This window comes from Podarcis muralis, chromosome 15 (assembly GCF_964188315.1).
Source record: "Podarcis muralis chromosome 15, rPodMur119.hap1.1, whole genome shotgun sequence".
Classification (NCBI taxonomy): domain Eukaryota; kingdom Metazoa; phylum Chordata; class Lepidosauria; order Squamata; family Lacertidae; genus Podarcis; species Podarcis muralis.
The window spans coordinates 29506688-29532067 of record NC_135669.1 but is presented as its reverse complement, the minus strand read 5'-3'; the positions used below and the strand labels follow the sequence as shown (position 1 = coordinate 29532067).

Sequence of the window (25380 nt, the reverse complement as noted above, 5' to 3'; positions counted from 1 at the left end):
GAACCATGGGAGCAGGCTCAAATCTAGAAGAGATGGGGGCATTCCATGACCTACCAAACCCCTAGACTGATCATCTAAGCCATTAACACACAAACACCATGTACCCTGGATGCAATTAAAGCAATGTAATGATGATGAAAGCCTCTAACAAAGGAAGGAAGGGCATTCAGAGAAGGACCCTCACTCACTTGTCATCCTTGGTCATCCCATTCTGGCTGTTAAAGTTGAACGGATCATTGCTGAATGAACTGCCAAAGAGGTCATCAAACTTATTGTCAAAGAGACTCTGAAAGAGGAAGAAGAGATGGAGGCTGTTAGCTCCATGCAAGAGCAGGGAGGGTCTTTGCTATGGTCCTTAGAAGGCGGCAATAATTGCAATATTGAAAGGATGCAGCTTTAACAATGTTCTGACCTTCCTCTCTCCTATATTGTCAGAGCAGAGGCTGCTTGCTGAAGGAAAAGACTGGAGCGAAAGGGAAGGGAAACACCTGGGAGACTTCAGCTTGTGTCCTGAGCTTGTGCTTGCTCCTCCCACTGCTCAGGTATTTAGCTGGGAGCCACAACCCAGTGGAATGAGAGCTAAAAGGTTCTCAGCTAGTGGATCAGCCAGCAGCCGTGAAATCCCTGTTAGCTCTTTGCTCCCTACAAGAATTTTTTGACCTCAACCTAAGTGAAGAAAGAGGTTTAAGTGTAGTGTGGGATGTCAACCTAAGTGAAGAAAGAGGTTTAAGTGTAGTGAGGGAAAGGAGAAAAAAGAAGCAGGAGATATCAGGCGCCTTATTGAAGAAGGAGAAGGAGTTAATCCAAAACCAAAGGATAAAGATGTATCTCAAGCGATTAAACTCCAGCAAGCACAATTTTTGATGTTAGTTAATAAAGAGATTGAGCTGAAAATTAAATAAATGAAACAGAAAAAAATTGAATTTGCTAATAAACCTGGTAAACTGCTAGCATGACAACTTAAAAAAGAAAAGAATAAGACAATAAATAATATTGTAGACGAGGATAAGCATCTGACTATCTCAAAAGAGATAAGGAAAGCGTTTGACAAATTTTATACTTCAATATACCGCTGTGAGAAAAAGGACTTTGAGAAAATGGACTGTAGCATATCCCGAGTATCTACGGAAAACTGGCAAAGTCTGAATGCACCCATATCAATATCGGAATTGCAAATGGCTATAAACAGAATGATGGGGAAAGCACAGGGGCCAGATGGACTTACTGCAATTTATTATAAAAAGTTCCAGGATGCACTTATAGAACCACTTAAGGACACCATGAATAGAATTTTGGAGACTGGAGTAATCCCAGCGTCATAGAAGGATGCATTCATTACCTTGATCCCCAAACAAGATAATGACTTAACAAAGACTAAAAATTACAGACCTTTTTCATTACTGGACTATGATTATAAACTATTTCCTACAATTTTAGCTAATAGACTGAAAAGGACACTAACTGAGTCAGCCCACAGAGCCCACAACCCAAGCTGGGTTTTAACCAGGCTGACAAACGAAGAACAATATAAGAAATGCAATTAATTTAACAGAGTATTTGGAAGTAAGAAATGAAAAACAGGCTGCGCTAATCTTTCTAGAGGCAGAGAAAGCCTTCAATAGCATTTCATGTTCATTTGTGATCAAGGTTTTAGAGAAAATGGAAATAGGTAACTCTTTCCTAGCAGGAATTAAAGCAATCTATACTTATCAATCCATAAATATATTAATAAATAATATTATTTCAGACAAATGTCCAATAGAAAAAGGAACAAGACAAAGCTGTCCCCTGTCTCCCCTGTTGTTTATGGCATCAGAAATATTGCTTCAGAATATAAGGAGAAATAGGGAAATTAAAAGGATTGAGGTGGGATATAGAGTATGCAGACATCCTAGATTTAGAGGATCATGATTTAGAATTCGGCTGGCATGCATATCTTTGGTATGGGAAGGCTAAAATCTGTAAGAGTTTTATGAACCACATTCTTAGGAAGAATCTGTATAGAGTTTGGGAGAAATATAAAAATCTGCTGGAAAGAAAAACACCTTTATGGCTATTACTCATTGAAGCAATTACAATTAAGAGATTTAATATGGATAGACAATGGGCAACTTACAGGGAACTCCTGGATTTTACAGTGTGGGGGGAGGGGAACCCAAACTGAAATCAATGGAAAGCCTAGGGAGCCAAGTTACTGACTGGTTGCAATATCACCAGTTACATGATAAATTACAGAGAAAGAATGGATTTTTGGACCAAAGCTCACAATTTGAAAAAGCTGTTTCAAAATAAGGATAAACTTCTGTCTAAAATGTATAATCTTCTATTAGCATGGGAAACAAAAGACGAGCGTGTTAAAACTTCAATGACACACTGGGCAATTGATCTAGGACACAATATACAGTACATCTCAACCTCTGAGAGAAACTCTGGAAAAGCAACCTGAAATTTACAGCATGCTATTCATTCAAGGAGAACTATTTGAAAATGATTCTGAGTAGGTTGTCTAAGATTTATAAGACAGAATCAGATAAGTGTTGGAAGTGTAAAGAAGTGGTGGGAACGTTCTTCCACATGTGGTGGACATGTAAAAAGGTAAAAGGGTATTGGGAAATGATTTACAACGAATTGGAAAAAATGTTCAAAATTACTTTCCCCCCAAAAACCAGAGTCCTTTTTGCTGGGGATTACTCAAACTGAAATTCCAGGTGTCAGAAAAAGTTATTTAAGCATGCAACGACTGTGGCTCGTGTTTTGTTAGCCCCCAAATGGAAAGTGAGCGAGGTCCCAACTAAAGAGGACTGGCAACTTAAGTTGACAGAACACGCACAACTTGCAGATTTAACATATAGAATAAGAGAGCAAGAAGAACATATGTTTAAAGAAGACTGGAAAACATTTATTGAATACCGTATTTTTCGCACCATAGGACGCAGTTTTTCCGTCTTAAAAACTAAGGGGAAAAGTCTGTGCGTCCTATGGAGTGAATGCAGGGGGGGAGGCAAGCAGGAAAAGCCCCCAAGAGCCACACACAAGCTTCGCGCGGCTCTTGCGGGCTTTTCCCCAGGAGGGAGAAGGGACTGACGCGACCAGTCAGTCCCTTCTCCCTCCTCTAGAAAAGCCTTGCGCAATCTCTCCAGTCGTGGGAGGCTGTGCAAGGCTAAAGAGGAAGCCCGGGCAGCGAGCGCGATCCATCCCGCTCGCTGCCTGGGCTTCCTCTTTAGCCATGCGCGCCTCTCCAGCCGCGGGAGGCTGCACAAGGCTAAAGAAGCCAACTTTTAAAAAATCTCTCTATCTCTACCTCTTTTTCTTTTTCCATCCTTTCTCCACCCCCTTATTTTCCTCTGGATCAGTGTTTTTATCTAGATTAACGTTTTAGTTTGGGGGGGGGGGGGGGATATTATAAAAAAGGAAACTTTGCAGCTTTTATTTTAGTATACAATAAAAACAGATTAAACAAAACACAAGAGAAGGAACTAGCATAGAAGAAGAAGAGAAAAGGGAAAGAGGGAGGATACAAAGCCATTTACCAGAGGTAGATCTTAACCCTTGCCTCACCTGGGAGCTTCTCTGGGCAGGAATTCCCTCAGCTTAAGTGGGGTGAGGGAAGAGTGGCAGGTAGGGGGTACCTACCTAGACAATGAAGCCACATGTCTCTCCAATGAAAATTGGGAGTGGGCATTGTGTGAAGTGGCTGTGGATCTCCAGCCGCATAAGTGTAGGACTGTATAGAGTTGGGAGGGCCACCTGAGGGTCATCTAGCCCAGCCCCCTCACAATGTAGGAATCACAGCTAAAGAACGCCAGGCAGATGGTCCCCCAACCGCTGCTTAAAAGCCTCCAGTGGTGGAGACCCCCAACAACTTCCGAGGTCACAGAATTGCAAGTTTGGAAGGGAACCCCAGGAGTCATCTAGTCCAGCCCCGGTGGACAGCAGGCACGATCCACCCCGTTGTGCAAGGCTACAGATGCTGCTCAAGGCTAAAGAGGAAGCGTGCAGCCTGTCCGTTGCTCTTTGGGGTGCGGGGGGGGGGGGGAAATAATATTTTCCCCCTTGATTTCCCCCTCTAAAAACTAGGTGCGCCCTGTGGTCCGGTGCGTCCAATAGAGCGAAAAATACGGTATATGGAAAATAACTGTACAGCTGAAAATGCTGGCAGCATTAAGATAAATTCAACAGAGTAAATAATTTTTGATGGATGTAAAAGTGGAAAATTGATTTGAATGGTTATAGTAATATATGCAGGGATGTTTGATCTGTAAACATGGAAAGAGAAGAAGGGAAGTCAATGGATATTTTCAAGTTTGTAAAATGTTTTTTTGAAATTGTAAAACAGAAAATTAAAAAAAAATATACAACAAAAGATAAATCCCTGTTGGCCCTAAACTGTGAACTGCTTCTGCATTCTGTTTTCACCAGCAAGTCCCACCCCTGAGGGGCTCCTGGAGATGCCCCAGTGGTTTTTGATAGAGACATTCAGCAGCAATGATAGGCGTGCTGACAGACAGTTATTAAGAAAACAGAAGGGAGCAATTTGGCGCATGAGGCAGTGTTGATTGGCTGGCACTGGACTTGACACCCACCCCGAGAGTGTGTTTGAGGATGGGGAGAGAAAAGCCATGCATACTGCAGGGAGCTCAGTCATGGGCCAACGGTAGTGAGGGCCACCCTGAGGGGGGAAACACCAAAGGGAATTACCCCTCTGGTGTCTCTCCTTCTGGGTGGATGAAGGAGGTGGATAGTGAAGGACCTGGAGGGAGAGGAGGGAAGTGAAGATCTCCCAGGGTGAGAGACAGGGGAGGAAAGGAAAGGAAAGCTCTCAGGTGAGAGCTGGGAGGGTCTGTCATTTTTTGTGGGGTTTGAGATTAAGAGTTACCTTTGGCTAGAGAGGAGATTCTGCGTTTGCACACTGCTTTTGCATTATAGATAACCTGCTGCTGATTTTCTGCTTCATTTTTGTGTGCTGTTGCTTTTATGAAAATCTGTATTTTATTATGCAATTCTTATAAATTGCATTTACAGTGATGCCCCGCAAGACGAATGCCTCGCAAGACGGAAAACCCGCTAGACGAAAGGGTTTTCTGTTTTGGAGGTGCTTCGCAAAACGAATTTCCTATGGGCTTGCTTCGCAAGACGAAAATGTCTTGCGAGTTCCTGCAGGGTTTTTTTCCTTTCCCCCCCTTTTCCCCAAGCCGCTAAGCCGCTTATCAGCTGATCCGCTAAGCCGCTTAACAGCTGATCCGCTAAGCCACTAATCAGCTGATCCGCTAAGCCGCTTATCAGCTGATCCGCTAAGCCCGCTGAGCCGCTAATAGCGCTAATCCACTAAGCCGCTAATGGGCTTGCTTCGCAAGACGAAAAAACCGCAAGACGAAGAGACTCGCGGAACGGATTCTTTTCGTCTTGCGAGGCACCACTGTATATAACTGTTATCATGTCTCTACTACATAAAAAATAAGTTATGTGTTGATATTTGTGTTCTGTGCTGCAAACCACCTTGTGGTCTTTTGACAAAACAAATTTAAAAGAGGAGGCTATGGTCCTACTTTATTTTAACAACTCTGCCCCCCAGGGACCAGGTGACACCATCAAGAGAATGGTGGCAAAACGCTTCCTGAATTGTTGTAGTTCAGATGGCAGGATGATTATTTGAATGCAACAGATTCCCTGTACATTTTCAACATGCTGTGGAGAAATCTCAGCTGACCCCTTCAACTTTTTTTTTTTAAACAAACATGGAATTTTTGCTGGGGGTGGGGAGTTACGTAAACATGCAAAATCAGCACTGTCTCCAAGCTGAAGTGTGCAGTCCAGGAAAATATTTTAACCTAAGAAAATAATAAAGGCCTGCTGCACCAAGTCAATGGCCCATCTAGTCCAGAATCCTGGTCTCACGATGGTTACCCAGATGCATCAACGAGAAGCCCACAAGCAGGACCCAAGAGCAAAATTGCTCTCTCCCTTTCTGCTGTTTCCAGCAGCTGGTATTCAGAACCATTGCTGCCACGGAGGCAGAGCATAGCCATTGTAGCTAATATGCATTGACAGCCCTTCCCTCCATGGATTGATCTAATCCTCTCTTAAAGTCATCCAAGTCAGTGGCCATCATTGCCTCCTGTGGGAGAGTTCCTTTTTTTCTTTTTTCATAACATTTTATTAAGGCTTTTTCATAATGTAGTACTATAAAAAAAAACCTAATCTAAATGAAGACACACACAGAAAAAGAAAGGGAAAAGAAAACACAAAGTTCCCTCTCAAAGGTAGAGCTTAACTCTTGTGGACCCTCCCAGCTCCCACATGGGAGCTTCCCTTTCGTCTCCCAATCTCCCACCCTGGGAGCTCTTCTCTTCCCTGTCTCTCAAACAGGGTCCCTCTCCAACCATCCATCACCTCCAGGTGTGTATAATCCCAATAGTGGCCCAGAGTAGAGGACACAAAGAGACGACAAGAGAGAGAAAAGGAGGAAAATAAAAATAGGAGAAGAAAAAAAGAGATAAAAAGGACTTCTGATTTTCCATCTTTCAGTTACATACAAGTGGATTATTCAAAGTTTTCACTCTGAGGATGACAACCAGCTGTTCTTCCTTGTGCTAAGCAATATTTCCCCAATCTTCAGACCCAAATGTCTCAAATTCATTCATTTTCCTTTCCACACAAAATTCTAAAAGGGGTTCTCTATTTATTCATCTTTGTTCGCACAACGGTCTCTCTGCATGAATAAGTCCTTTTGCATTGGGCTCTGCTGACGGTATGAGCAGGTTCATTCAGCAGAACACAACAAGGCTGGAAACTGGTGAAGAGTTTGTTTAGTTGAAGTTAGTTGAAATAATGTTCTGCAGAACAGTAGCCTGTGGAGTGGTGCAGAGAGAGATATTCCCTGAAAACAGAACACGGCTGCCCTCCCCTTCTCTCGTGGGCCAGGACCAGATTCTCACTTGAGGAGCTCTGCCCCTTCACTCACCTTCTGAGAAGACGTTTCCATCTCCACAAGGTCCATGATGGGCTCACTGTCGGGGGATGAGGCTTCCACTGGGATGACAACCACAGGGCTGATGTGCTCGGAGAGCGCCGAGGCCCGCAGGAAGTTGGGTGGATTCTGGTGATGGAAAGAATAATAATAATAAATAATAAAATTTTATTTATATCCCGCCCTCCCCAGCCGAAGTCGGGCTCAGGGTGAATAACAACAGTAAAATGATACAACATTCTAAAATCATTTCATTATAAAATTAATTCAAATCCGATTAATGGCAACCATTGGCCTAGAGTTCTGTGAGGATTGCCAAAGGAGGGGGTCAGGCTATGCCCTGGCCAATGGCCTGGTGGAACAGCTCTGTCTTGCAGGCCCTGCGGAAAGATGTCAAGTCCCACAGGGCCCTAGTCTCTTGTGACAGAGCGTTCCATCAGATCGGAAGGGTGAAGCTGGGAAACTCGAGAACTGCAACACTGAGTAGAGGCACACGACGCAGGATGGAGCAATCCTGCCCCGCACATCTTCCACCTTGGGAGTTCAAAAGGCACAGCAGTAGCAGCCCCTCCACTTAAATGCTAGTACAAGGGAACCTGTGGGTGGCATTCATTGAAGGCCCACAAGGGTCTTACCTCAGGCAGCTGTGGGATCTGAATAAGCCGCTTGAAGTACTGAAGGTTGCTGGAGCGATAGAACAGATCCTTCAGCCTGCAGAGTACAAGAGCAAAGGCAATCAAGTCCATGAACACATCCTGAGTGGGCCTCTGGACAGTCCAGGTGGCAAGTCTGCCAGACTCAAGAGTGAAGCAAAGCTTTATTGGCCCTATCTGTGTTTTTAACTATGATTGCATTTGTATATTCATTTTTTAAAATTGGTTTGTGGATTTTCGCATTCGTACATACACCGCTTGGAGAGCTCTTCGATCTAACGGTTTTAAAATCTTCTCAACAAATAAATGTGAAATTCTGAGTTGTTACCAGTTCTCAGCCAGGAACTGAGCCATTCACACACTTACTTTTTGAACTGCTCCAGGAAACGGTCCCTATGGCCTTGGAGCGTGTCAGCTGGGAGACCTGGAGAAGAGATGCACAGAAAGGGAGCGAGATCAGGGAAAACCTGGATTATGCAGCCGATGCCTTCAGGGGTGGTGATGTTTGTGGGGGTGGGGAGACAGACAGATGTGCGCACACCAGCAAAATAACCAGCTGAGCAGTCAGCCCTGCTAAGGCACACGTGCGACACCTGCTCCCTCAGGCGCTATGCTCCCTGTATAGAACAGCTGCAGATTCCTGCATTGGAAGGGTCCCTTCCAACTCTGCAATTCTATGATTCTGTCAGGTTGGGCAAAGCAATGTTGCACCTCCAGAACCCTTTCAGGGACAGAAGTGCTTGGTCACAGCCTTGTAAGCCTCCCTGAGCTCCTAACCTGAGGTGTGGAAGATGGTTTAATATTCGGTGATGAGGGAAGGGTACTCTGCACATGCTCAGAAGTTTCATTGTCTACTCTACCTTGCACATTCCAGGGTACTGGAATATCACAATGGGCAAGATCTTAACTAAGTGCCCTTATGCAAGCCTCTTTCTCCCTGCTCCAATATGGAAATAGTTATATCAGCCGAACTGACAGTGAAATGGTAAAGAACTGCCAAGGTATCTGTAAAGCACTCTTGGCATTTAGGAAAAGTTAAACACTATAAACTGCTACAACATTAAGCAGGACTCTGTTTGCAGCTGCTCTGACATCAAAGACGGAGAAGGGCTGCAGCTCAGTGGGAGAGCACCTGCTTTGTCTGCAGAAGCCGCCAGGCTCAATCCCCAATGGCATCTCAAGGGAGGCCTGGGGAAAAGGCTCCTTGCCTGAAGCCCTGGAGAACTGCTGCCGGTCAGTGTAGACAATACTGAGCTAGCTGGACCATTGGTCTGACTCCATATAAGACAGCTTCCTTACGTGCCTACAATCCTTCCAGCAGGGAGTGAGGTGTGGGATGTCTCAGCCACCCCAACTATCATTGCTGTGATAACTGGAGCACAATGAATGAGAGAGGTGGGGGAAGGGAATCCAAGCCCCCAAGGGGACAGTCAGATTTGTACTCACAGGAGTGGAGCTTGAAGAGGAGTTTGACTGTGTAGTCGTAGAGGTGGCTGCAGTCAAGGATGACCTGGATTAGTGGGGCCAAGCGGCACTGCCCAGAAGCCGTGACCGACACAGAGCGAGACATGTCCAAGGAGCTGAAGACTGGGAGGGAAGGCGCACAGGAAAGCAGAAAGGGTTGGGCAAGTACTGTACATGTTCCAGTCACAATAAAGAGGGTCCATTTCTAAAGATTGTGCCCTAGAATAGCTGGCCAACTAACAAGGAAGGCAACCCCAGACTCAAAAGTGGCACCACAGTGGGTATCAAATGCAGCATATGCCAGTGAAAGTGGAGAATGGTTAAGGAAGCCCAACAGTATCCAAGAGGAGACTTTCCAAAAATGAGATTGGTTAAAAATGAAGCACTGTCTGCACAGCCTTCTCCTCCACTTTGTTCAGGAGAACCCTCATGTCTCTTCTAAGAGATACAACCCATCTGTCCCATGGCTAGCCTAGCCAGGAATCCTGAGCTGTCCCTCTTCCCAATCCTCCTTTCACCCAAGGCTTCTTCAACGCAAAAGCTGCCGTCTTTTTCATTTTTTGTGGGCGAACGTGCGTCTGGGCACCTAGTGATCTGCAGGGATCTGGCTAATTTCATCCACTCTGTTTGTGTGTTTTAAAATGAAGAGAAGCTGAACCTGGGTTATTTCACAGTCTCACTTCAAATCCCCCGCCCCTGTTTCCTGGCACATTTTCTTAGATATGTGGACCTGAATTTGCAGGGAGTAGACAATTCCAGAAGGAAGCGGAAGAATGGTGCATACATAGGAAAGAGAGGGAAATCTGCACCAGGTCAGTGCAGGACTCAGCAGAAGGGAAACAAAAAGAGATAAGCACATGCTGGAACGCATGTGCCCCTCAAGGGGAAGATGAGCTCTCCTCCACTCTGCAACCTTCTCTCTAGTCTGAAACAGAAACTCCCATTTTGTGTGTGTGGTGTTTTTGTTTTGTTTGCAAAGGGAGATGCCTTCTGGGGGTCCAGGAACAACCTTTGCCCCAATGGACAACAATTTATTCCTAAGGGAAGGGAAAACATGCTTGCCATCCATAAAGAGTGGGGCAAACCACCAATGAATTAACCACACCTCCCTGAATTGTGCCTTGCAGAGGTATCTGGCATGCTTTGAACTGTGAAACCTTACCTGTCTGAAATAGGTTCAGTTCACACTCCAGGTAATCGAACATCTCCACAGTGAGTTGGAAACTGAGTGAGAAAGAGAGAGACTGAATGGAGGATGCTGCAACACTGAGAATGTGGAGGCCGTGGTCTTTTACCTGCCACAGGACCATCACAGAAACTTTGTGGAGTCCCAGAAGTAGCTCATGGCTTCACATAGCAGAGGGAGATCTGCAGCAGGGGAGCCAAGAGACTTGACAGAGCCTCAACCTGTGAGCCTGAAAGAAATCTTCCCCCACCACTCACCCACCCACCTACCTTGGGCCACCACCAAACAGGCAGCCCACCCTCTTGCCTACCATCATTGCCCTGATCCCAGAAAGGAAAAGCAGCCGCCACCAATGCCCACCCCGGACCCCGACCCCCTGCCAAGCAGCACTTACAAGTTATTCACATCGTTCTCGCCCGTCTCGTCGAGCTGCCTGTCTGACATCTGGAGGTTTCCTGGGAACCTGGGGTTCTGTATGAGGGGAGACAGAGAGTCAAGCCAAAGCTGTGGCTCAAAGCAGGTCCAATGAAATGGGCTCCTCCTGCCAGACCCCCTTCCAGGGCTTTTGCCTCTCCAGCTCCCTGGAGTGGCAGTGCCCAGTGGGAAGAGCAGTGGGGCTGCAGCCAGCGATGGCCCTCAGGAGCTTCCCCTCCATCTTTTGGGCAGGTGATGTTGAACTTCTCTCCCTCTGCTCCCCCAGAATAAGACATGGCCTCTTCTGGGACCCCTTTTGAAGAACAGGGAAGGGTGGGCCCAGGGGAAATACATCCATCCCTTTAACCACAGTGAGCTGCATCATAAACCCCAGCTGAGAAAGGAAAAAGTGAACAGAGGATGTGAAACCAGCCCTGGAATGTGGCCACTGGATCTCTGAAGAATGGGCTGGGCTAATCCTGGCCACAGTGGCGAAGCCTGGCCACACTTCAGAAGCAGTGGCAATCCCCTGCCCCACCTCGTTCGTCACTGCTCCTTTTCACAAGCACCCTCTGGCCACCAGAGGGGACCATGCTTGGCCTGCAGAAGCAAAGGCCTCCCCGCCTGCCTCCTTGCCTCAGGACTCTGGTTCTGAGCCAAGCTTCCTGGTCCAGTCAGCCGGATTCCATTCTATAAATACCTGCTGCCGGCTCCACTCCCCAAACGGGATGCAGGCAAGACAAATGGGCCTGTCTTGAGCCAATCACAACGCGGGAAGGGAGGCTTGCAAAGGAACGTTCTGGGAGCCAAGGAAGGGTGCAGGCAGGCAGGCAGGGAGGAAGCAAGCTCAGGCAGTTTGTCCCCAGGGAGCAATTTGTATACACGTGTGTGTGTGTGTGTGAGATAGAGAGAATACACCCAGGTACATGCCACCATCCTGCCAGTCTGCTTGAGGCCACCTAGCCCGACCCCTCATATGCCAAGAGGAGTTTGCAGATCTTGTTTGTTTACTTAATCTCCCACCTTTTTCTCCAAGGAGCTCAAGGTGGTGCACATGATTCTCCCCCTCCTCCATTTCATCCTCACATCAACCCTGTGAGGTAGGTTAGGCTGAGAGACAGTGACTGGCCGAGTGAGGGATTTGAACCCTGGTTTGTCCCTGGTCCGAGGGCAGCATTCTAACCACTACACCACTCTGGCTCTCTTCTGCATAGCTATACTGCCCTGTAGTTCTCTGGGTGGTTTTCAAAGTTCCTGCTTCCCAGTCAGGAAAGGGCAGGAAACAGTAAGGAGTGGCTGCCGATGAATAAAAGCAGGGCACAAAAACTGTCTTCCATCTTTTCCCTTCCCAGATTCTTTGGCCGTGTTAAAGCACAAGGGAGGGAAAGGCCAGAGTCAGGTGGAGGCATCCACAGTGCAAAGCAGGCACACCCCGAAGTACTGTGGTGGGTGGAGAGGGAGCTCCAGATGGCCCTTCCCTCTGGCATGTCCAATCCAGGGGCCCATAAATCAGGAGAGGGCTGTAGCTCATTGGTAGAGCATCTCCCTTTCATGCAGAAGGTCCCAGGGTCTCTCCCCAGCAACATCTCCAGGAAGGGCTGAGAGGGTCTGATGCCTGAAGCCCAGGAGAGCCACTGCCTGTCAGCTGGGGCAATACTGAACTAGATGGACGGGTGGTTGGCCTATGTATAAGCAGCCTACTCTGTTCCAGCGCTATCATTCATAGGAAGGGACCCTGAGGATCATCTAGTCCTACCCCCTGCAATGCAGGAATATGCAGCTGTCCCATACAGGGATTGAACCCGTAACCTTGATTATCAGCACCATGCTCCACTCAACTGAGCTGCCAAGTCAATTTTAAAAGGAGTGATCCACAGATCCACAAGACAATTCAGGTTGTCCCACCTGCATGAGAATTCAGACCCACAATGCCCTGTCGGTGATGGCATCCAGTTCCCAGGTGGGGCTAAATCCTGCATCCCCGAGGGAGGCTGCTGCTGCCACCTCTGGCCTTTTTGTTCCTCTGCCCAGCCAGAGATCCCTTGGGTACCCAGAGTGCTTTGCAGACGACTGGAAGAGGCAAACAGCCCCACTTACTTTTGTGTGGAACTCCATCTTGGTTCTCAGCAGTTTGAGGTAGATGCTGCACAGCTGCCCGTAGCCCTCGCTCAGGTGGCCCTAAGGGGGAGAAGGGGGAAGGAGAGAGTGAGGGCCAGGGCTGGCAGGAGGAGCTCTCTCCCTCCTGGGAATAAATAAGCATTTTCCACTGGGAGCTTTTACAAGGACACTGACAGAGCATCTGCTTGGCATGCAGGAAGCATGCCCCAAGTCCAGCATCTCTAGTTGGAGCTGGGAAGTGTCTCCTGCCTGAAGAAGAAGAAGAAGAAGAAGAAGAAGAAGAAGAAGAAGAAGAAGAAGAGTTTGGATTTGATATCCTGCCTTTCACTCCCTTTAAGGAGTCTCAAAGCGGCTAACAATCTCCTTTCCCTTCCTCCCCCACAACAAACACTCTGTGAGGTGAGTGGGGCTGAGAGACTTCACAGAAGTGTGACTGGCCCAAGCCACAGAGAGTCTCTGCCAGTCTGTGCAGAAAATATGGAGCTAGATGGACAAAGGGTCCGACTCAGCATAAGGCAGCTCCCTATGTTTCTATGAGAATAAGGGGCACCTGCTAAGCTACAGCCCTGAAGACACACATGGAGAATCTCCAAAGCTCAAGAGAAGCCTAATGCTGCTCTGGCACACAGATTTGCAAGAGCGGGCCAGTATCAGGGGTGAGAAGGAGGGAGGGAAGGAGAGCCTGTGTGTGCCTGGGCGCTATTTTATTTTATTTATTCAGGATATATTTATTTATGTATTTATTTATAAAAATATTTGTATCTTGCTGTATCATAAAAAAAATTCAAAGTGGTTTGCAACAATGAAACCAGAAAGCCATAAAATAACAACCTGAAAAATGTTTGAAAACATACATCCATTAACTATTGTGGAAAGATGAATTCTGAATTGCCTGCATATGCCTGGCGGAATAGAAAAGTTTTCAGCTGGCATTTAAAAGTTGGCACAGAAGGTGTCTGTCAAATATCTAGTGCAGGGGTCTGCAACCTTTAAGACAAAAAGAGCCACTTGGACCCGTTTCCGAAGAAAAAAAAACTGGGAGCCGTAAAACCATTGCGACATTTAAAACAAATATATCTCCGGAGCCGCGATCTGACAGCGAGCGGGAAGGTGATGTCGGGACGGTGCGTGACTAATGCACGCACACCCCCCCCATGCGACGTCACAGCCAGTACAGCGCCCGCCACAGTGGGGAGTGTTGGGGCGCACAATGCGCCTCCTCCCCTCGCTAGTATCCGCCCCGGAGCCGCGGCAAAGGTGTAAAAGAGCCACATGCGGCTCTGTAGCCGCGGGTTGCTGACCCCTGATCTAGTGGCATAGTGTTCCACAGGGCTGGGCCGACGACACTAAAGGCTTGGTTCCTTGTTTTTGTCAAACAAGCCTTGCCAACTCAGGGAACAACCAATGAAGCTCCTGAAGACCTCAGTGACTGACCTGGGATATCAGGCTTCAAGCGGTACCGCAGGTACCTGGACCTAAGGCGTTCAGGTCTTTGTAAATTCATACAAGGACCTTGGAACAGGCTCAGTAGTAGATAGGCTCACACAGTGCCTTACACAGTGTCTTACAACCAGCATCAAGCCAACTCACAGCTTCCAGGATGTGCAATGCCTTCCCTCGCCCACATTCTCATTCAGAGACTCTTGGGCAGGGAGACCAGCTTTCAAAAGGCTGGATCTCCTTCTCCACTGGTGCCTGCCCTCCAGAGACTGGCAATTAGCACCCATCCACCCACAACCCTTTGCCTTCCCAAGAGCCCTGAAGTCAACTCAGAAGGGCAACAGACAGGTGGGGAAGGAGAAGGGGCTGATAAGAGTAGCAGCAACAACAACAGAAACACCAGCCGACTGTTCAGAATTGAACATACTTGGTCAGCTGGCTCAAGGAATAGGGAATTTGGCAGGGAGCTCGGGGGGCGCGGGCGGTATGATCCAAATTTGGTTTATTGAATGGGGAGTCGTGTGCCTCAGAGTTTCTGAAAAAACATGTGCCATTACCAAGCGGACTTCCACACTTCTCTGCCCTCCTGATCCAAAGGGGAGGCATCTAGCTGGCTCCCTGACTCAGGACCTTGTCAGCAGATGATGGGACTCTCTCCAGGCCCAGCCAGCACTTACCCACATACGGCTGGTGTCGCTGAGCTCGCTCTTGTACCTCACAGAGTCCTTCAAGACCTGCCGGAGAAAAGGAGACAAGGATTTTGATAAAATCTTCAGGTACTGGATGCCAGCGACACATCTGTATAACCTGTATCGGGCTTGTGGTGGCAAAGCCTCCCATGTTGCTTTTCTGTGCTGGTGAGGTGGGACTGAATACTCAGCTGCATGGAGAACTACAGGCAGTTTGCAGTCCAACTTCTGTGATGGAAAGGACAGCTGGAAGTCTGGCTGGGAATAAAACCTCACACAGGGGCAGCAGTATCTGAGGAAGGAGTCCTGGGACATGGGAAGTTTAGGGGGGAAAGCAGCCCTGAGGCAAGGAAGCTGAAGGAAAGGTGCAGGGTAGGCATTGAACCCTAAAACTGGAGGCTGAAGGAAGGGGAGGTGGACAACGAGGTTTGAGAAAAATGGTGCAGATGGCAGAGAATTGATGCCATCAGAAAGGGACCGCCCAGGAGGCTGTTTAAAAGAAAGGGTGGCTCAAGGAAGCAATATGATGAAGGTAGTAGACTGGGAAGCGGGACCCTATCTCAGCAATGGGTAGCATCAGGACCACATGGAGAAGGTAGGGAGCTGTCATGCCTAGCATTGACCTGGGACCAGATTTGGATTTTCAGGGTATGAGCCAGACACCCCACAGGTCTAGGAGCAGGCAGGGCCCCCTGGAACCAGTGCTGAGGACCCCCTTGAAGGGGTCAATGAACTCAGATGTCTGGGAAACCCTGGGGTGGCCCTTGCAGTGGGTACCACTTTATGATCCTACTTTTTTTGGGGGGGTGGTAAATCCATCTTTAAATAAATCTCAAAGACTTTTGCAACTTAAAAAAATGATATAGGGCTACAGCACTATCATAATGCTATAATTAAGCATATATTTATCTCAAATTTCCTTACAGGTTATTACCATTAGCTATGTTACTAAATTGGTGGTGACCAAAAAGGATTTATTTTGATTTTTAAAAAGTAACATTATACTATCTCAGTATTGTGGAACTCCTGCCCAGGAGGCCTGTCAGGCTGTTTCTTTATTAATGTCTACTGAAAACTGGTTTCAACACGGCTTTAGGTCTTCAGCTGTTACCTTTCACTGCTGGCTTTTAAAGCTACTCTGCTTCCTGAAACCTGGATCTGGATTGAATCTGATCTGCTGCTGCCTTAAACGATTTGTTTTTATAATGACAAGCAATTCCTTGATCATTTCTAAACCTTGTAAGCTGCTTAGTGTGTCCGCGGACAGAGAAGTAGGATAAAAGTAATGAATCAAAAGAGGGCATTGGTTCTAGTTGGCCCCCGAAAGAAAAGAGGTGGAATCCTGTCTCCCCTGCCCCCACGCTCTGCCCCCAGCCTCTAAATGAAGGCCTTTCGTTGGCTCCATCTCAACATGGATTTCAAAGCAGGTAGGAGGGGGAAAGGAACTGGCATCACCCGCCCTGCATCCCAACACCCGAGTTCCACAAGCAGAAACAGGAAGCTGGTGCAGTTCAGGACCTCCAGAGCAGAGAGGGGCTTTGGGAGAAGAGGCTGCTGCCCTTACATTTGGATGTCCATCACGGAGGAGCTTGTGGAAGACGTGGCAAAATTTCCAGCAGAGGACGGCATTGCTGGAGAGGGGCAGCCGGCTCACGACGGCCCAGAAGGTGTGGGCTCCTTTCTCGTGGTGCGTCCCCAGGATACATGGTGAGAGATGCAGGCTAAGGAAAGAATTCCAAGGAAGGGAGCATGGAGACTATAGGGCAGTGCTTTTGGGCAACAAGCAGGCCCAGCATCTACACGCATGGAACACACACAACCACACACACACAATCCTAACACAGGTGCTTTGTTCCAGCTCAGCTTGGCCAGGCCACGATGGGCATTTTGCCCCAGCAAGGCAGACGCAGCCTCTGCCTCCACCTTCCCCCAAAGCTGCCAAATTCCAAAAGGATATTTCTGGCGTGTTTCTCTTTGACGGCAACTTCCTGAGCATTAATGGCCTTGTTGATGCTGACAGTCTAAAAAAGAAAGGGGTGGGAAGCATTAGTAGGTTGCAATTGCAGCGAAAGGTAATCCCCCTTCCCACAACGCTGCTAGCACCAACTGCGTCGTGTCCCCTCCCAATCTGTCAATCCCCACACCCATCTCTGAGAAGATTCTGATGGATCTCTCACACTCAGCAGTTGCCAAGAATTGTCCCCCTTGGCACAGTAGTGAGGCCAATGAGATGGGCCAAGGGATGTTGAAATCAGCCCAACTGTCCTGAACATAGGCTGGCTGCGGATTGGCGGCAATAATTCAGAGGCAGAGTCTTTGCCCAGTGGAGGCTGGAATGTACAAACCCTGAAGGAACCTGGAAGCCTCTGAACATCCTCCTCCAGGCGCAACAATTCAGGGCAAACTTCTCAGACCCCCTCCAATTTTCCACTTACTACTCCGCATTCCATGGGTCCATTAGCTTGAATAAAAAACTCCTGTGCCTCTGAAGAAGCCCTTAGTGGGACAAAGCACAGCAGCACCTGACTCCCAAGATGGTCCCCCACTGGTACACGGTTCTTGGAAGCAGGCCTGCAGTTGGGCATCATGGCCTGACAGTGAAAGACTTAGAATCATAGAACTGTAGCGTTGGAAGGGGCCAACACCCTGCAATGCAGGAACCTCAGCTCAAGCATCCATGATTTCCAGGCACCAGTTCTGGCAACTAGGAATGGCACAGTTAGATGGGAGGCTGCATCAGCCTGGCTGTCTGCCAAAGTCTACAGGGAGATCCTACCTACAGCTTTCTCTATGAGCAATGATGCACTTCAGCAAGAAGTCAGTGTATGTCTGGATGTGATGGAGGATGCGTCTGTCTTGATTCCAGTGGTGGCTGAGGGAGGGGGCTTTGTGGTGAGGCTAAGATCTGGGCTGCCCTTGAAAAAAAAAATCCCTTATCCTGACAGATCCCTAGTTATCCTCTAGCATAGTAGTTTTCAGGCCACTGCCCCTTTGGTCCCATAAACTCAACCCCAGTGCTCGCTATCCTACCCTATAAAATGTATTATTCACAACAGCGGTTTGAATGAGCCACTAAGAAATATAATAACACAATATTCAGAACGGTAACAATTAATTGCACATTTATTCAAAATTCAATTAAAACTATTTAGTTCAATTCAACAAAGGTGATGAACTTGACCCAGTGATAGCAGCTTTTCAAAGTCTGATAGTCATTTACTCCCCCAGTAACCCCCCCAGGGGGGCAGTACCATGCACTTTCAGAACTGCTGGTCTAGCAATTAGCCTCATTAAAAAGCCACCTGCAGAAGACCCTGGCTAGGTCTGCTCCTCCTACCAACACTATCTCACTTTACAGTGAAGTGATGTGAAGTGGATCTCTAATGTTCTATAGCAGAGCTTTCCAAACTATGCGTCGTGACCTGTTAGTAGTGTGTCGGCTGCAGTGTGTATGTCGTGTGACCACTCCCTGCACTCCTCCCAGGGCTGGAAAGGAGTTAGTTTAACCTCCGGTGTGCTAGTAAAGTTGAATTACTCCGTCACAAAATGATGCATGTCTAAAAACTGTGCCACCAACATGAAACGTTTGGAAAGCTCTGTTCAATAGAAATGAAATATTTAGTATACTGTTATCCACAATCTGTATTTTTTCAATGGGTCTTATAACCATAACAAAAGATAACTTACATGAAACATGAAATAGCTTTTAGAGCTGCAAAGGGTGTCACAATCATAGCTATTCCATGTACGGCACAGTGCACTACTCAGGAACATTCTGATATATAGAGAACATTTCCTAGCACAGCCCCTAGATAGGGTTTAAAGTACACACTGGAGGTTTGTACAATTAAAGTGAATGAAAGTGCTCTATAGTGACAAATCCACCTAAAGAAGATGATGGACTTTTGAGGTTAGGAAAGTGATGAGGAAATGTACTGAAAGGTGTGCGATAAACAAATAATTAACTGGAAGGCATGTAACCCACAAACAAATAAGAACAAATGCTCAGCAATGAATGGACATGGTCTGGCCCCCGCATAAGCTTTGTACAAGCAGATCAGGATGAAAGATTAATAAAGTGGTCACCCAGAGGAGTACAAGGACAGAGTGGCACAACTTTCCCATCTGTGGTCTGCTCTAGATGAGATAAACAAGTGTCAGAAGCTCAGCACGGAAGCAGCATCACATTTCACTGCCTGCGGTTCTCATCCTGACTGAGTAAACTGAGGAAATCTTACAGAGTGACTCAGCACTGGCCATCACCAAGCTCCATATTTGGATATCTTAAAGGTAAATAGAGATTTGCTCTTGCCCTCTGCCAGGACTCACTAGTCCTGTCATAAAGATCTCTCCAAAAAGCTGTGACTTTGCTTCGTCATACAACCTAATTTAGGGCTGCACAGAAGCTCACTAGCCTCAGTATTTGCCTCTGCTAAACTAGAGCAAACATACCACCCACCCCAATACCAATTCAAGCTACATAGGGCTGGATCAAGGCCTTCAAGTCCAGGTACTGAAAGTGGGCCTTTCTACCTTTGGATGCTCTGAAGGGAATCAACACTCGAGTACCAAAAGCAGATCAAGGCATGCCATGCCCCTGGTGCCTCTTGGTGCAAGGCAGATGTTAAAATCAGTAGCCAGTCAAGCAAACGGAACATACATCACCACCATAACATACCATGGTCCCCAACAGCTTAACTTGGGATGGGGCTCATCTTGTTACAGCTCAGATCAGTTCAGTCAAACCTCTCAGTCAGATCTCCCCAAAGCAAACTTCTGTAGAAGTCCACCCAACTCTGAGTCACCTGTAACCATGAGGACACATCACAGGACGCAGGGAAAGACCCAACATTTCAGGAAGGTCCTTCTAAGACTGTGTATAAACCTTCTGGGGGAGGTCAGAAAACTTCCAGGCAGGCATCAAAACACTGATGCTTTTCTCTTGAAATCTGTCATTCCTTTGGGGCTGTGCAGTGCCTTGCCCCTGAGAACTGGATTCTGCCTCCAAGCATGCAATCTGGAGCGCTAGATTCAAATGTGTACTGAACATTCTGTGGAGAGTCACTGTTCTCTCTTCAAAACCACAGGGATCCCATTACTTTCTGTGAGGTGTTTATGCACCCCCTCTCCTCCCACAAAATAATTTCATCATCTGGGGGTGGGGAGAAAAGGAAGCCTTGCACTCCCGCTGAGCTGACAGCTGCAGTGTCACTCTGAAAAGGCTTCACCCAGGAGGGATTCCAGGCCCAGCTGCAGAATCATGAATGAGGCTTCTCTGGCTGAGTTTGGGGTGGGGGGGTGGGTGGGGGAAACGGTTAGGAAGGTGCAAGGCAACATTCTGGGGCCCTGTCTCCTCCCCCCTGCATCAGCTCACCATCCCTTTCCTGGAAGGTTTATACACTGGAATCAAAACCCTCGGGGCTGAGGGTTTCCTGGACCCACAGAGGGAAATGGTCAAGGCTCAGCTGAAAGGGTGGCATTGTCTAGCACTTCCTGCTCCAGCAGCTCTGTATGCAGCAAGTTCTGTAAAGGCAATGTGCAGGAAAATGCCAGCTTCATTCCACACCCGCCCGCCCCATGCATAGCAACAGGAAGCTACAGCCAAGGCAGGAGAGGCACCAGATGGGCTCACTGCTACTCCCCAGCTGATATCACAACTGGCATGAGATCAAGAAAGAAGCCACAGCACTAATGAGCTCCTGGTCCAAAATTATCCATGGAAATCCCAGAAACCCAACTCTTCCTTATCATAGCAATTTGTGGATATTAAGCTGTTTTTGTCTGGTAAGGTCTAAACAAGGATAATGGCTTCTTCAAAGCAGTCCCCTTCCCTCAAATTGGGTTCACGTTTGGTGCTTTGGTGATTGATTTGCAGATATGGTGCTTAAGATGCGCCACTAAACCCTGCCATCAAGAGAACACCAATCCCAGTGTTAGAAACTCAGATATAAGCTAGGAGCACCTTGGATCTAGGTTTTGGTCACCACAACGGAAAGTCTATTTGCCAGGGGGTTGGACTAGATGACCCTTGGGGTACCTTCCAATTCCACAATTGTATGATCTCAACTACATTGTTTGACTGTAACTTGCTCTTACAAGAATTCATTTGTTCCCGTATGCAAGAAGAAGAAACACACACAGGGGTAACTGGACCCACGCCAGTAGCAAAATGCTCCTGGGGAATTTTGTACACCTGGACCACCCCTGTCTCCCCTGAATCCAGGGCTTCCCTCTTGTCTCTGAGTGCTTCACTGATGACCTCAAAGTTGGTGTCCAGTGACAAATTGAGCTAGGACCTGCCAGGAGGGGAGGCGGAATGTCCACTGCTGGCCCTGTAGGAACCTTCAGCACTGCAGCAAACCCACCAGTGATTATTCTGGGCAAAGCTGAAAGCTGGCCACTCTGGGCAGGCCAGCAGCATCTGCCGAGGGTGCTTTGGGGCTCTGAGATCAGGAGGGCGGGGGGAGACCTGCAGCTCAAAGGTTAAGGCCACAAGTCACATGCACCAAGCACAGCTCTGGCTCTTGCAGTGAGCCTCTGGCACAAAGCCCACTGAAAATGGAGGCAGACCTACCTTAGCCCTACTTTTTCTCAACAAAATCCAGGTCTTTCCTGCCTGCCCTGCAACTGCCCTTATAGGAAACTGGAACTACAAACCGCCCTGAATCCAAGAAGCAAGTGGCAGTTTCCAAGCCCTGCAAGAGGGAGGACTGCCCTGTGCCTTTCCATCACTCCCAGAGTTATGACATGGCACAGGAAGCTGGCCAAGCATGTTTACCAGTGTGCTCCGCCAAGGGCTTTTAGCAGTAAAGAGCCTTTGAAGATGCTCCCCGCCCCCCTTGCAGGCAGGCCTTCCTAGAGTTTTGGGGAGGGGCCACAGCTCAGTGGCAGAGTGTCTGCTCTGCCTTGCAAGCAGAAGGTCTCAGGTTCAATCCCTGGCATCTCCAGGTCGGAGTAAGAGGGACTCCTGCATGAAATCTTGGAGAGCTGCTGCCAGTCAGTGCAGACAATACAGTGGTACCTCAGGTTAAGTACTTAATTTGTTCTGGAGGTCTGTTCTTAACCTGAAACTGTGCTTAACCTTAAGCACCACTTTAGCTAATGGGGCCTCCCGCTGCCGTCACACCGCTGGAGCACGATTTCTGTTCTCATCCTGAAGCAAAGTTCTTAACCCGAGGTAATATTTCTGGGTTAGCGGAGTCTGTAACCTGAAGCGTATGTAACCTGAGGTACCACGTACTGAGATAGATGGACCAATGGTCTGACGTGGTATAAGGCAGCTTCCTATGTTACTGTGGAAGACAGAATAAGCAAACTGATTTGAAACATGTCACCATCATCATTTTTCTTATTTATTGAATTTGTTCATTGCTTTATCTTGCCCAGGGCAACCCAAAGTGATTTATGACCAACCTGGTTGTAGAGGAAAGTTTTTGCCTGGTGCCTAAATATATAACAATGGCGCCAGGTGAAACGCCCTGGGGAGAGAATTCCACAAATGGAGAGCACTGCAGAAAAGGCCGGTTCTCGTGTTGCCACTCTCTGGACCTCTTGTGGAAGGGGCACACAAAGAAGGACCTCAGATAATGATCACAGAGTCCAGGTCAGTTAATATGGGGAGAGGCAGCCCTTGAGGTCTCTTGAACCATTTGAGGATTTATATGTCAAAACCAGCACTTTGGATTTGGCACGGAAACTAATTGGTGGCCAATACAGTTGGGCCAGGATTGGCACTATATACTACACCATCTTGCCCCAGTGAGCAACCTGCTCAATGAATTCTGCACCAGCTGAAGTTTCTGAACCATCTTCAGAGGCAGCACCAAGTATAACACATTGCAATAATCTAATGTAGAGGATACCAGAGTACAGGCTACAGTAGTTAGGCTAGCCCTGTCCAGAGTGGGGTGTAGCTGGGCCACTAGCCAAAGCTGATGGAAGGCACTCCAAGCCACCAAGACCACCTGAGCCTCAAGTGACAGCAAAGGATCCCGAAGTACCACCAAGATACGTACCTGCTCCTTCAGAGGGAGTGGAACCCCATCAAGAGCAGGCAACCTCCAATCCACCCAGTCTAGGGAACCACCCACTAACAGTGCCTCAGTCTTATCTGAATTGAGTTTCAGTTTATTGGCTCTCATCCAGCCCATTACTGGGTCCAGCACATCCACTGCACATCTATCCCAGAATAAGATTTCCAGGGGAGATCCTCTTTTTCAAGAGATCTATAGAAAAACCCTAATGCTGCATTCAAATGAATGCATACCATTTAAATGGTGACAAAGCAGGACTTGAAGAATATGTAGAATAGCCACCGGAAGGAAGCTTTACAAATAATGTGCTCTCTGTTTACACAGTGCCCACCCCCCAACACAGTCACATGCAAGGTCTGAGCACTGGCACCTTCTGCACACTCCAGGGCCAATGGGGTCACTGGGGTCCCCAGTAACAGGTGCTTGAAATATCTGGGAATTTTGTTATTTCTTTAGAGTGAGCCTAAACCACTTCACGCTCCAACAACTACAGAGTAAACAGTCCTGTGAGGTTTCACCTCCTTCCATTTGCCTCTTAAAATATATATACAGTACATTTAGTTCGGTAAGCGATCAGATGTCTGATTTACCCAGTGAAACGGCTCAACACCTAAGCTACTTTCTACCCCAACTTCTCAAAACAGGATATGAAAACAATTTAGCATTTTGCCTGTATCATGAATTCCATTGTTTGTGGTTATACAACTCCAAGGACATGTAGTGACGCCCCCTCCTGTTTTTATCATTCTCCACCCCCACCAATAAATTATTGTGTTTCTCTTCCCCTCCTCAATTAAGACCTCATTACGAAGCACCACAGTGGTTCATGGGTCCACAGGATTAAATTTCATCCTAAATTCTGAGCTCTATTGGCTTCACCTACACACTGGAATTTACACTCATAGCGCAACCTTGAAAAACAGATTTCAGACATGTACGTTCTCTTTCTTTCGAACCCTATTAAGCTGTTGGGGTACATTGAATCTGCCTCCACTACAATCAGAAGGTGGGGATTTGGTGGTGATGTTACTACCAGGTGTCACCCGGTTGGTGCTGACTCATGACAGGGCCTTTTCAGTGGTAGCTCCCCCGTAGTGCAATGCACTCCCTAATGAGGTGCACCTGTCTCCATCATTATTAACTTGCAGGAGGTATTTGAAAACATTCCTATTTATCCAGATGTTTGGTGGCTGAAGAATACTGACAACCAGAAGATCAAGGGATTGAAAAATGTTTATAACTTTTAGAATTTTTTTTAATGTAACTTATTTCAGTTGTTTTTAACAGTTATTTTAAAAAATGTTTTATTGTTTTAAAATGTTTGCTTTGTTTTTGTTTTAAATGATACACTCATTTGGCACCCAGGGCATCTTGGGGTAGGATGGGATATAAATTTGATAAATAAATATTTGCTCAGAGCCTGATATTTCACCTCTGCATCTTCTGTTTTCTTCTCCAGAGCTTTCCAAAAGCCAAGTGGAGGATTTAAGTTAACATAGTGGGATCTAATAGCTTTTGTGACATACTATTTTATTCAGAATACAATACCATTAAAAAAAAAAAAACCAAAACAAAACCTGCCAGAGTTGTATTCAACCAAGTCTCATTCAGAGTTGGCCTGCTGAAAATAATAAACCTGTTAGTCATGTTCATCAGCTTCAATGGGTCTCCTCTGAGGAAGACTACCCCTTAACCTGGAATCATTTTGTAATCAACCATTAACTTTATTTTTGCAGTTAGAACTTCAAGGAGCTTGCTGGTTTAGGCTGTCATGTGTAAAACATGTTGCAGAAGAGTCTAGGAAATGTTCTGGAGGGAGAGTGATCAAGGAGCTCAAGCAGCCACTGGGGTAGAGTGGCTTACAGGAGCCACCACAAGCTTCCTTTCCAAAGAACTGCTTGCATTACTTCCCCATTCCAGACAGCCTCACAGTGGCTTGGAAAAAGAAGGGAAACCAAGGTTCGTCAGCTCCAGGGCAGGAGGGCTGTGTTGCCCCAGGAAACAGGGTGAGGAGCCCCAGAATTTACATGGTGGCAAGAGAGACTCGCCTATGAAGAAAGATTTTTGTTTAGAGAACAAGCAAGTAAGAGGAGACATGTTAAACGTCTGTAAAATTAGGCTCTTATGGTCAGGTTCTCCTTCTTGGTTTCCTGCTCAAGTGAGCTTTCATGGCTGAGTGTGGATTTGAACCCGGGTTCCCCAGGTCCGACTCTGACATTCTAACCACTACACCACAATGACTCTCTTATGCTAAGGGGCTCTCCCCAAAGCAGAGACAGCATCTGCCAGATGAAAAAGAGTCCTGTGAGGAAAACGTAACAAGGCCCAGTGCAAAGAGGGATGACAGTGGCGGCAACAGCCCGCTAAGCACCAGAGTGGCATGGCTCTTTCCACAAGAGGAAGCACAGAGAAGTAG

At 47.2% G+C, this 25380-nt stretch overlaps 1 protein-coding gene across 3 annotated transcripts in view; it reads right to left on the bottom strand.

The window, feature by feature from the left end:
- The window catches only part of HIP1 (huntingtin interacting protein 1), a 71701-nt gene that overhangs the window by 16670 nt on the left and 29651 nt on the right, over window positions 1–25380 (bottom strand). For all 3 annotated transcript variants that reach the window (XM_077919715.1, XM_077919717.1, XM_077919716.1), the window contains exons 2-12: window positions 16889–16952; window positions 16496–16638; window positions 14920–14976; window positions 12782–12862; window positions 10665–10741; window positions 10247–10308; window positions 9067–9207; window positions 7987–8044; window positions 7603–7678; window positions 6962–7096; window positions 189–286 (exon numbers count right to left, since the gene is read on the bottom strand). In XM_077919715.1, the coding sequence (XP_077775841.1) occupies window positions 189–286; window positions 6962–7096; window positions 7603–7678; window positions 7987–8044; window positions 9067–9207; window positions 10247–10308; window positions 10665–10741; window positions 12782–12862; window positions 14920–14976; window positions 16496–16638; window positions 16889–16952 (992 nt within the window). The remainder of the gene's footprint in view (window positions 1–188; window positions 287–6961; window positions 7097–7602; window positions 7679–7986; window positions 8045–9066; window positions 9208–10246; window positions 10309–10664; window positions 10742–12781; window positions 12863–14919; window positions 14977–16495; window positions 16639–16888; window positions 16953–25380) is intronic.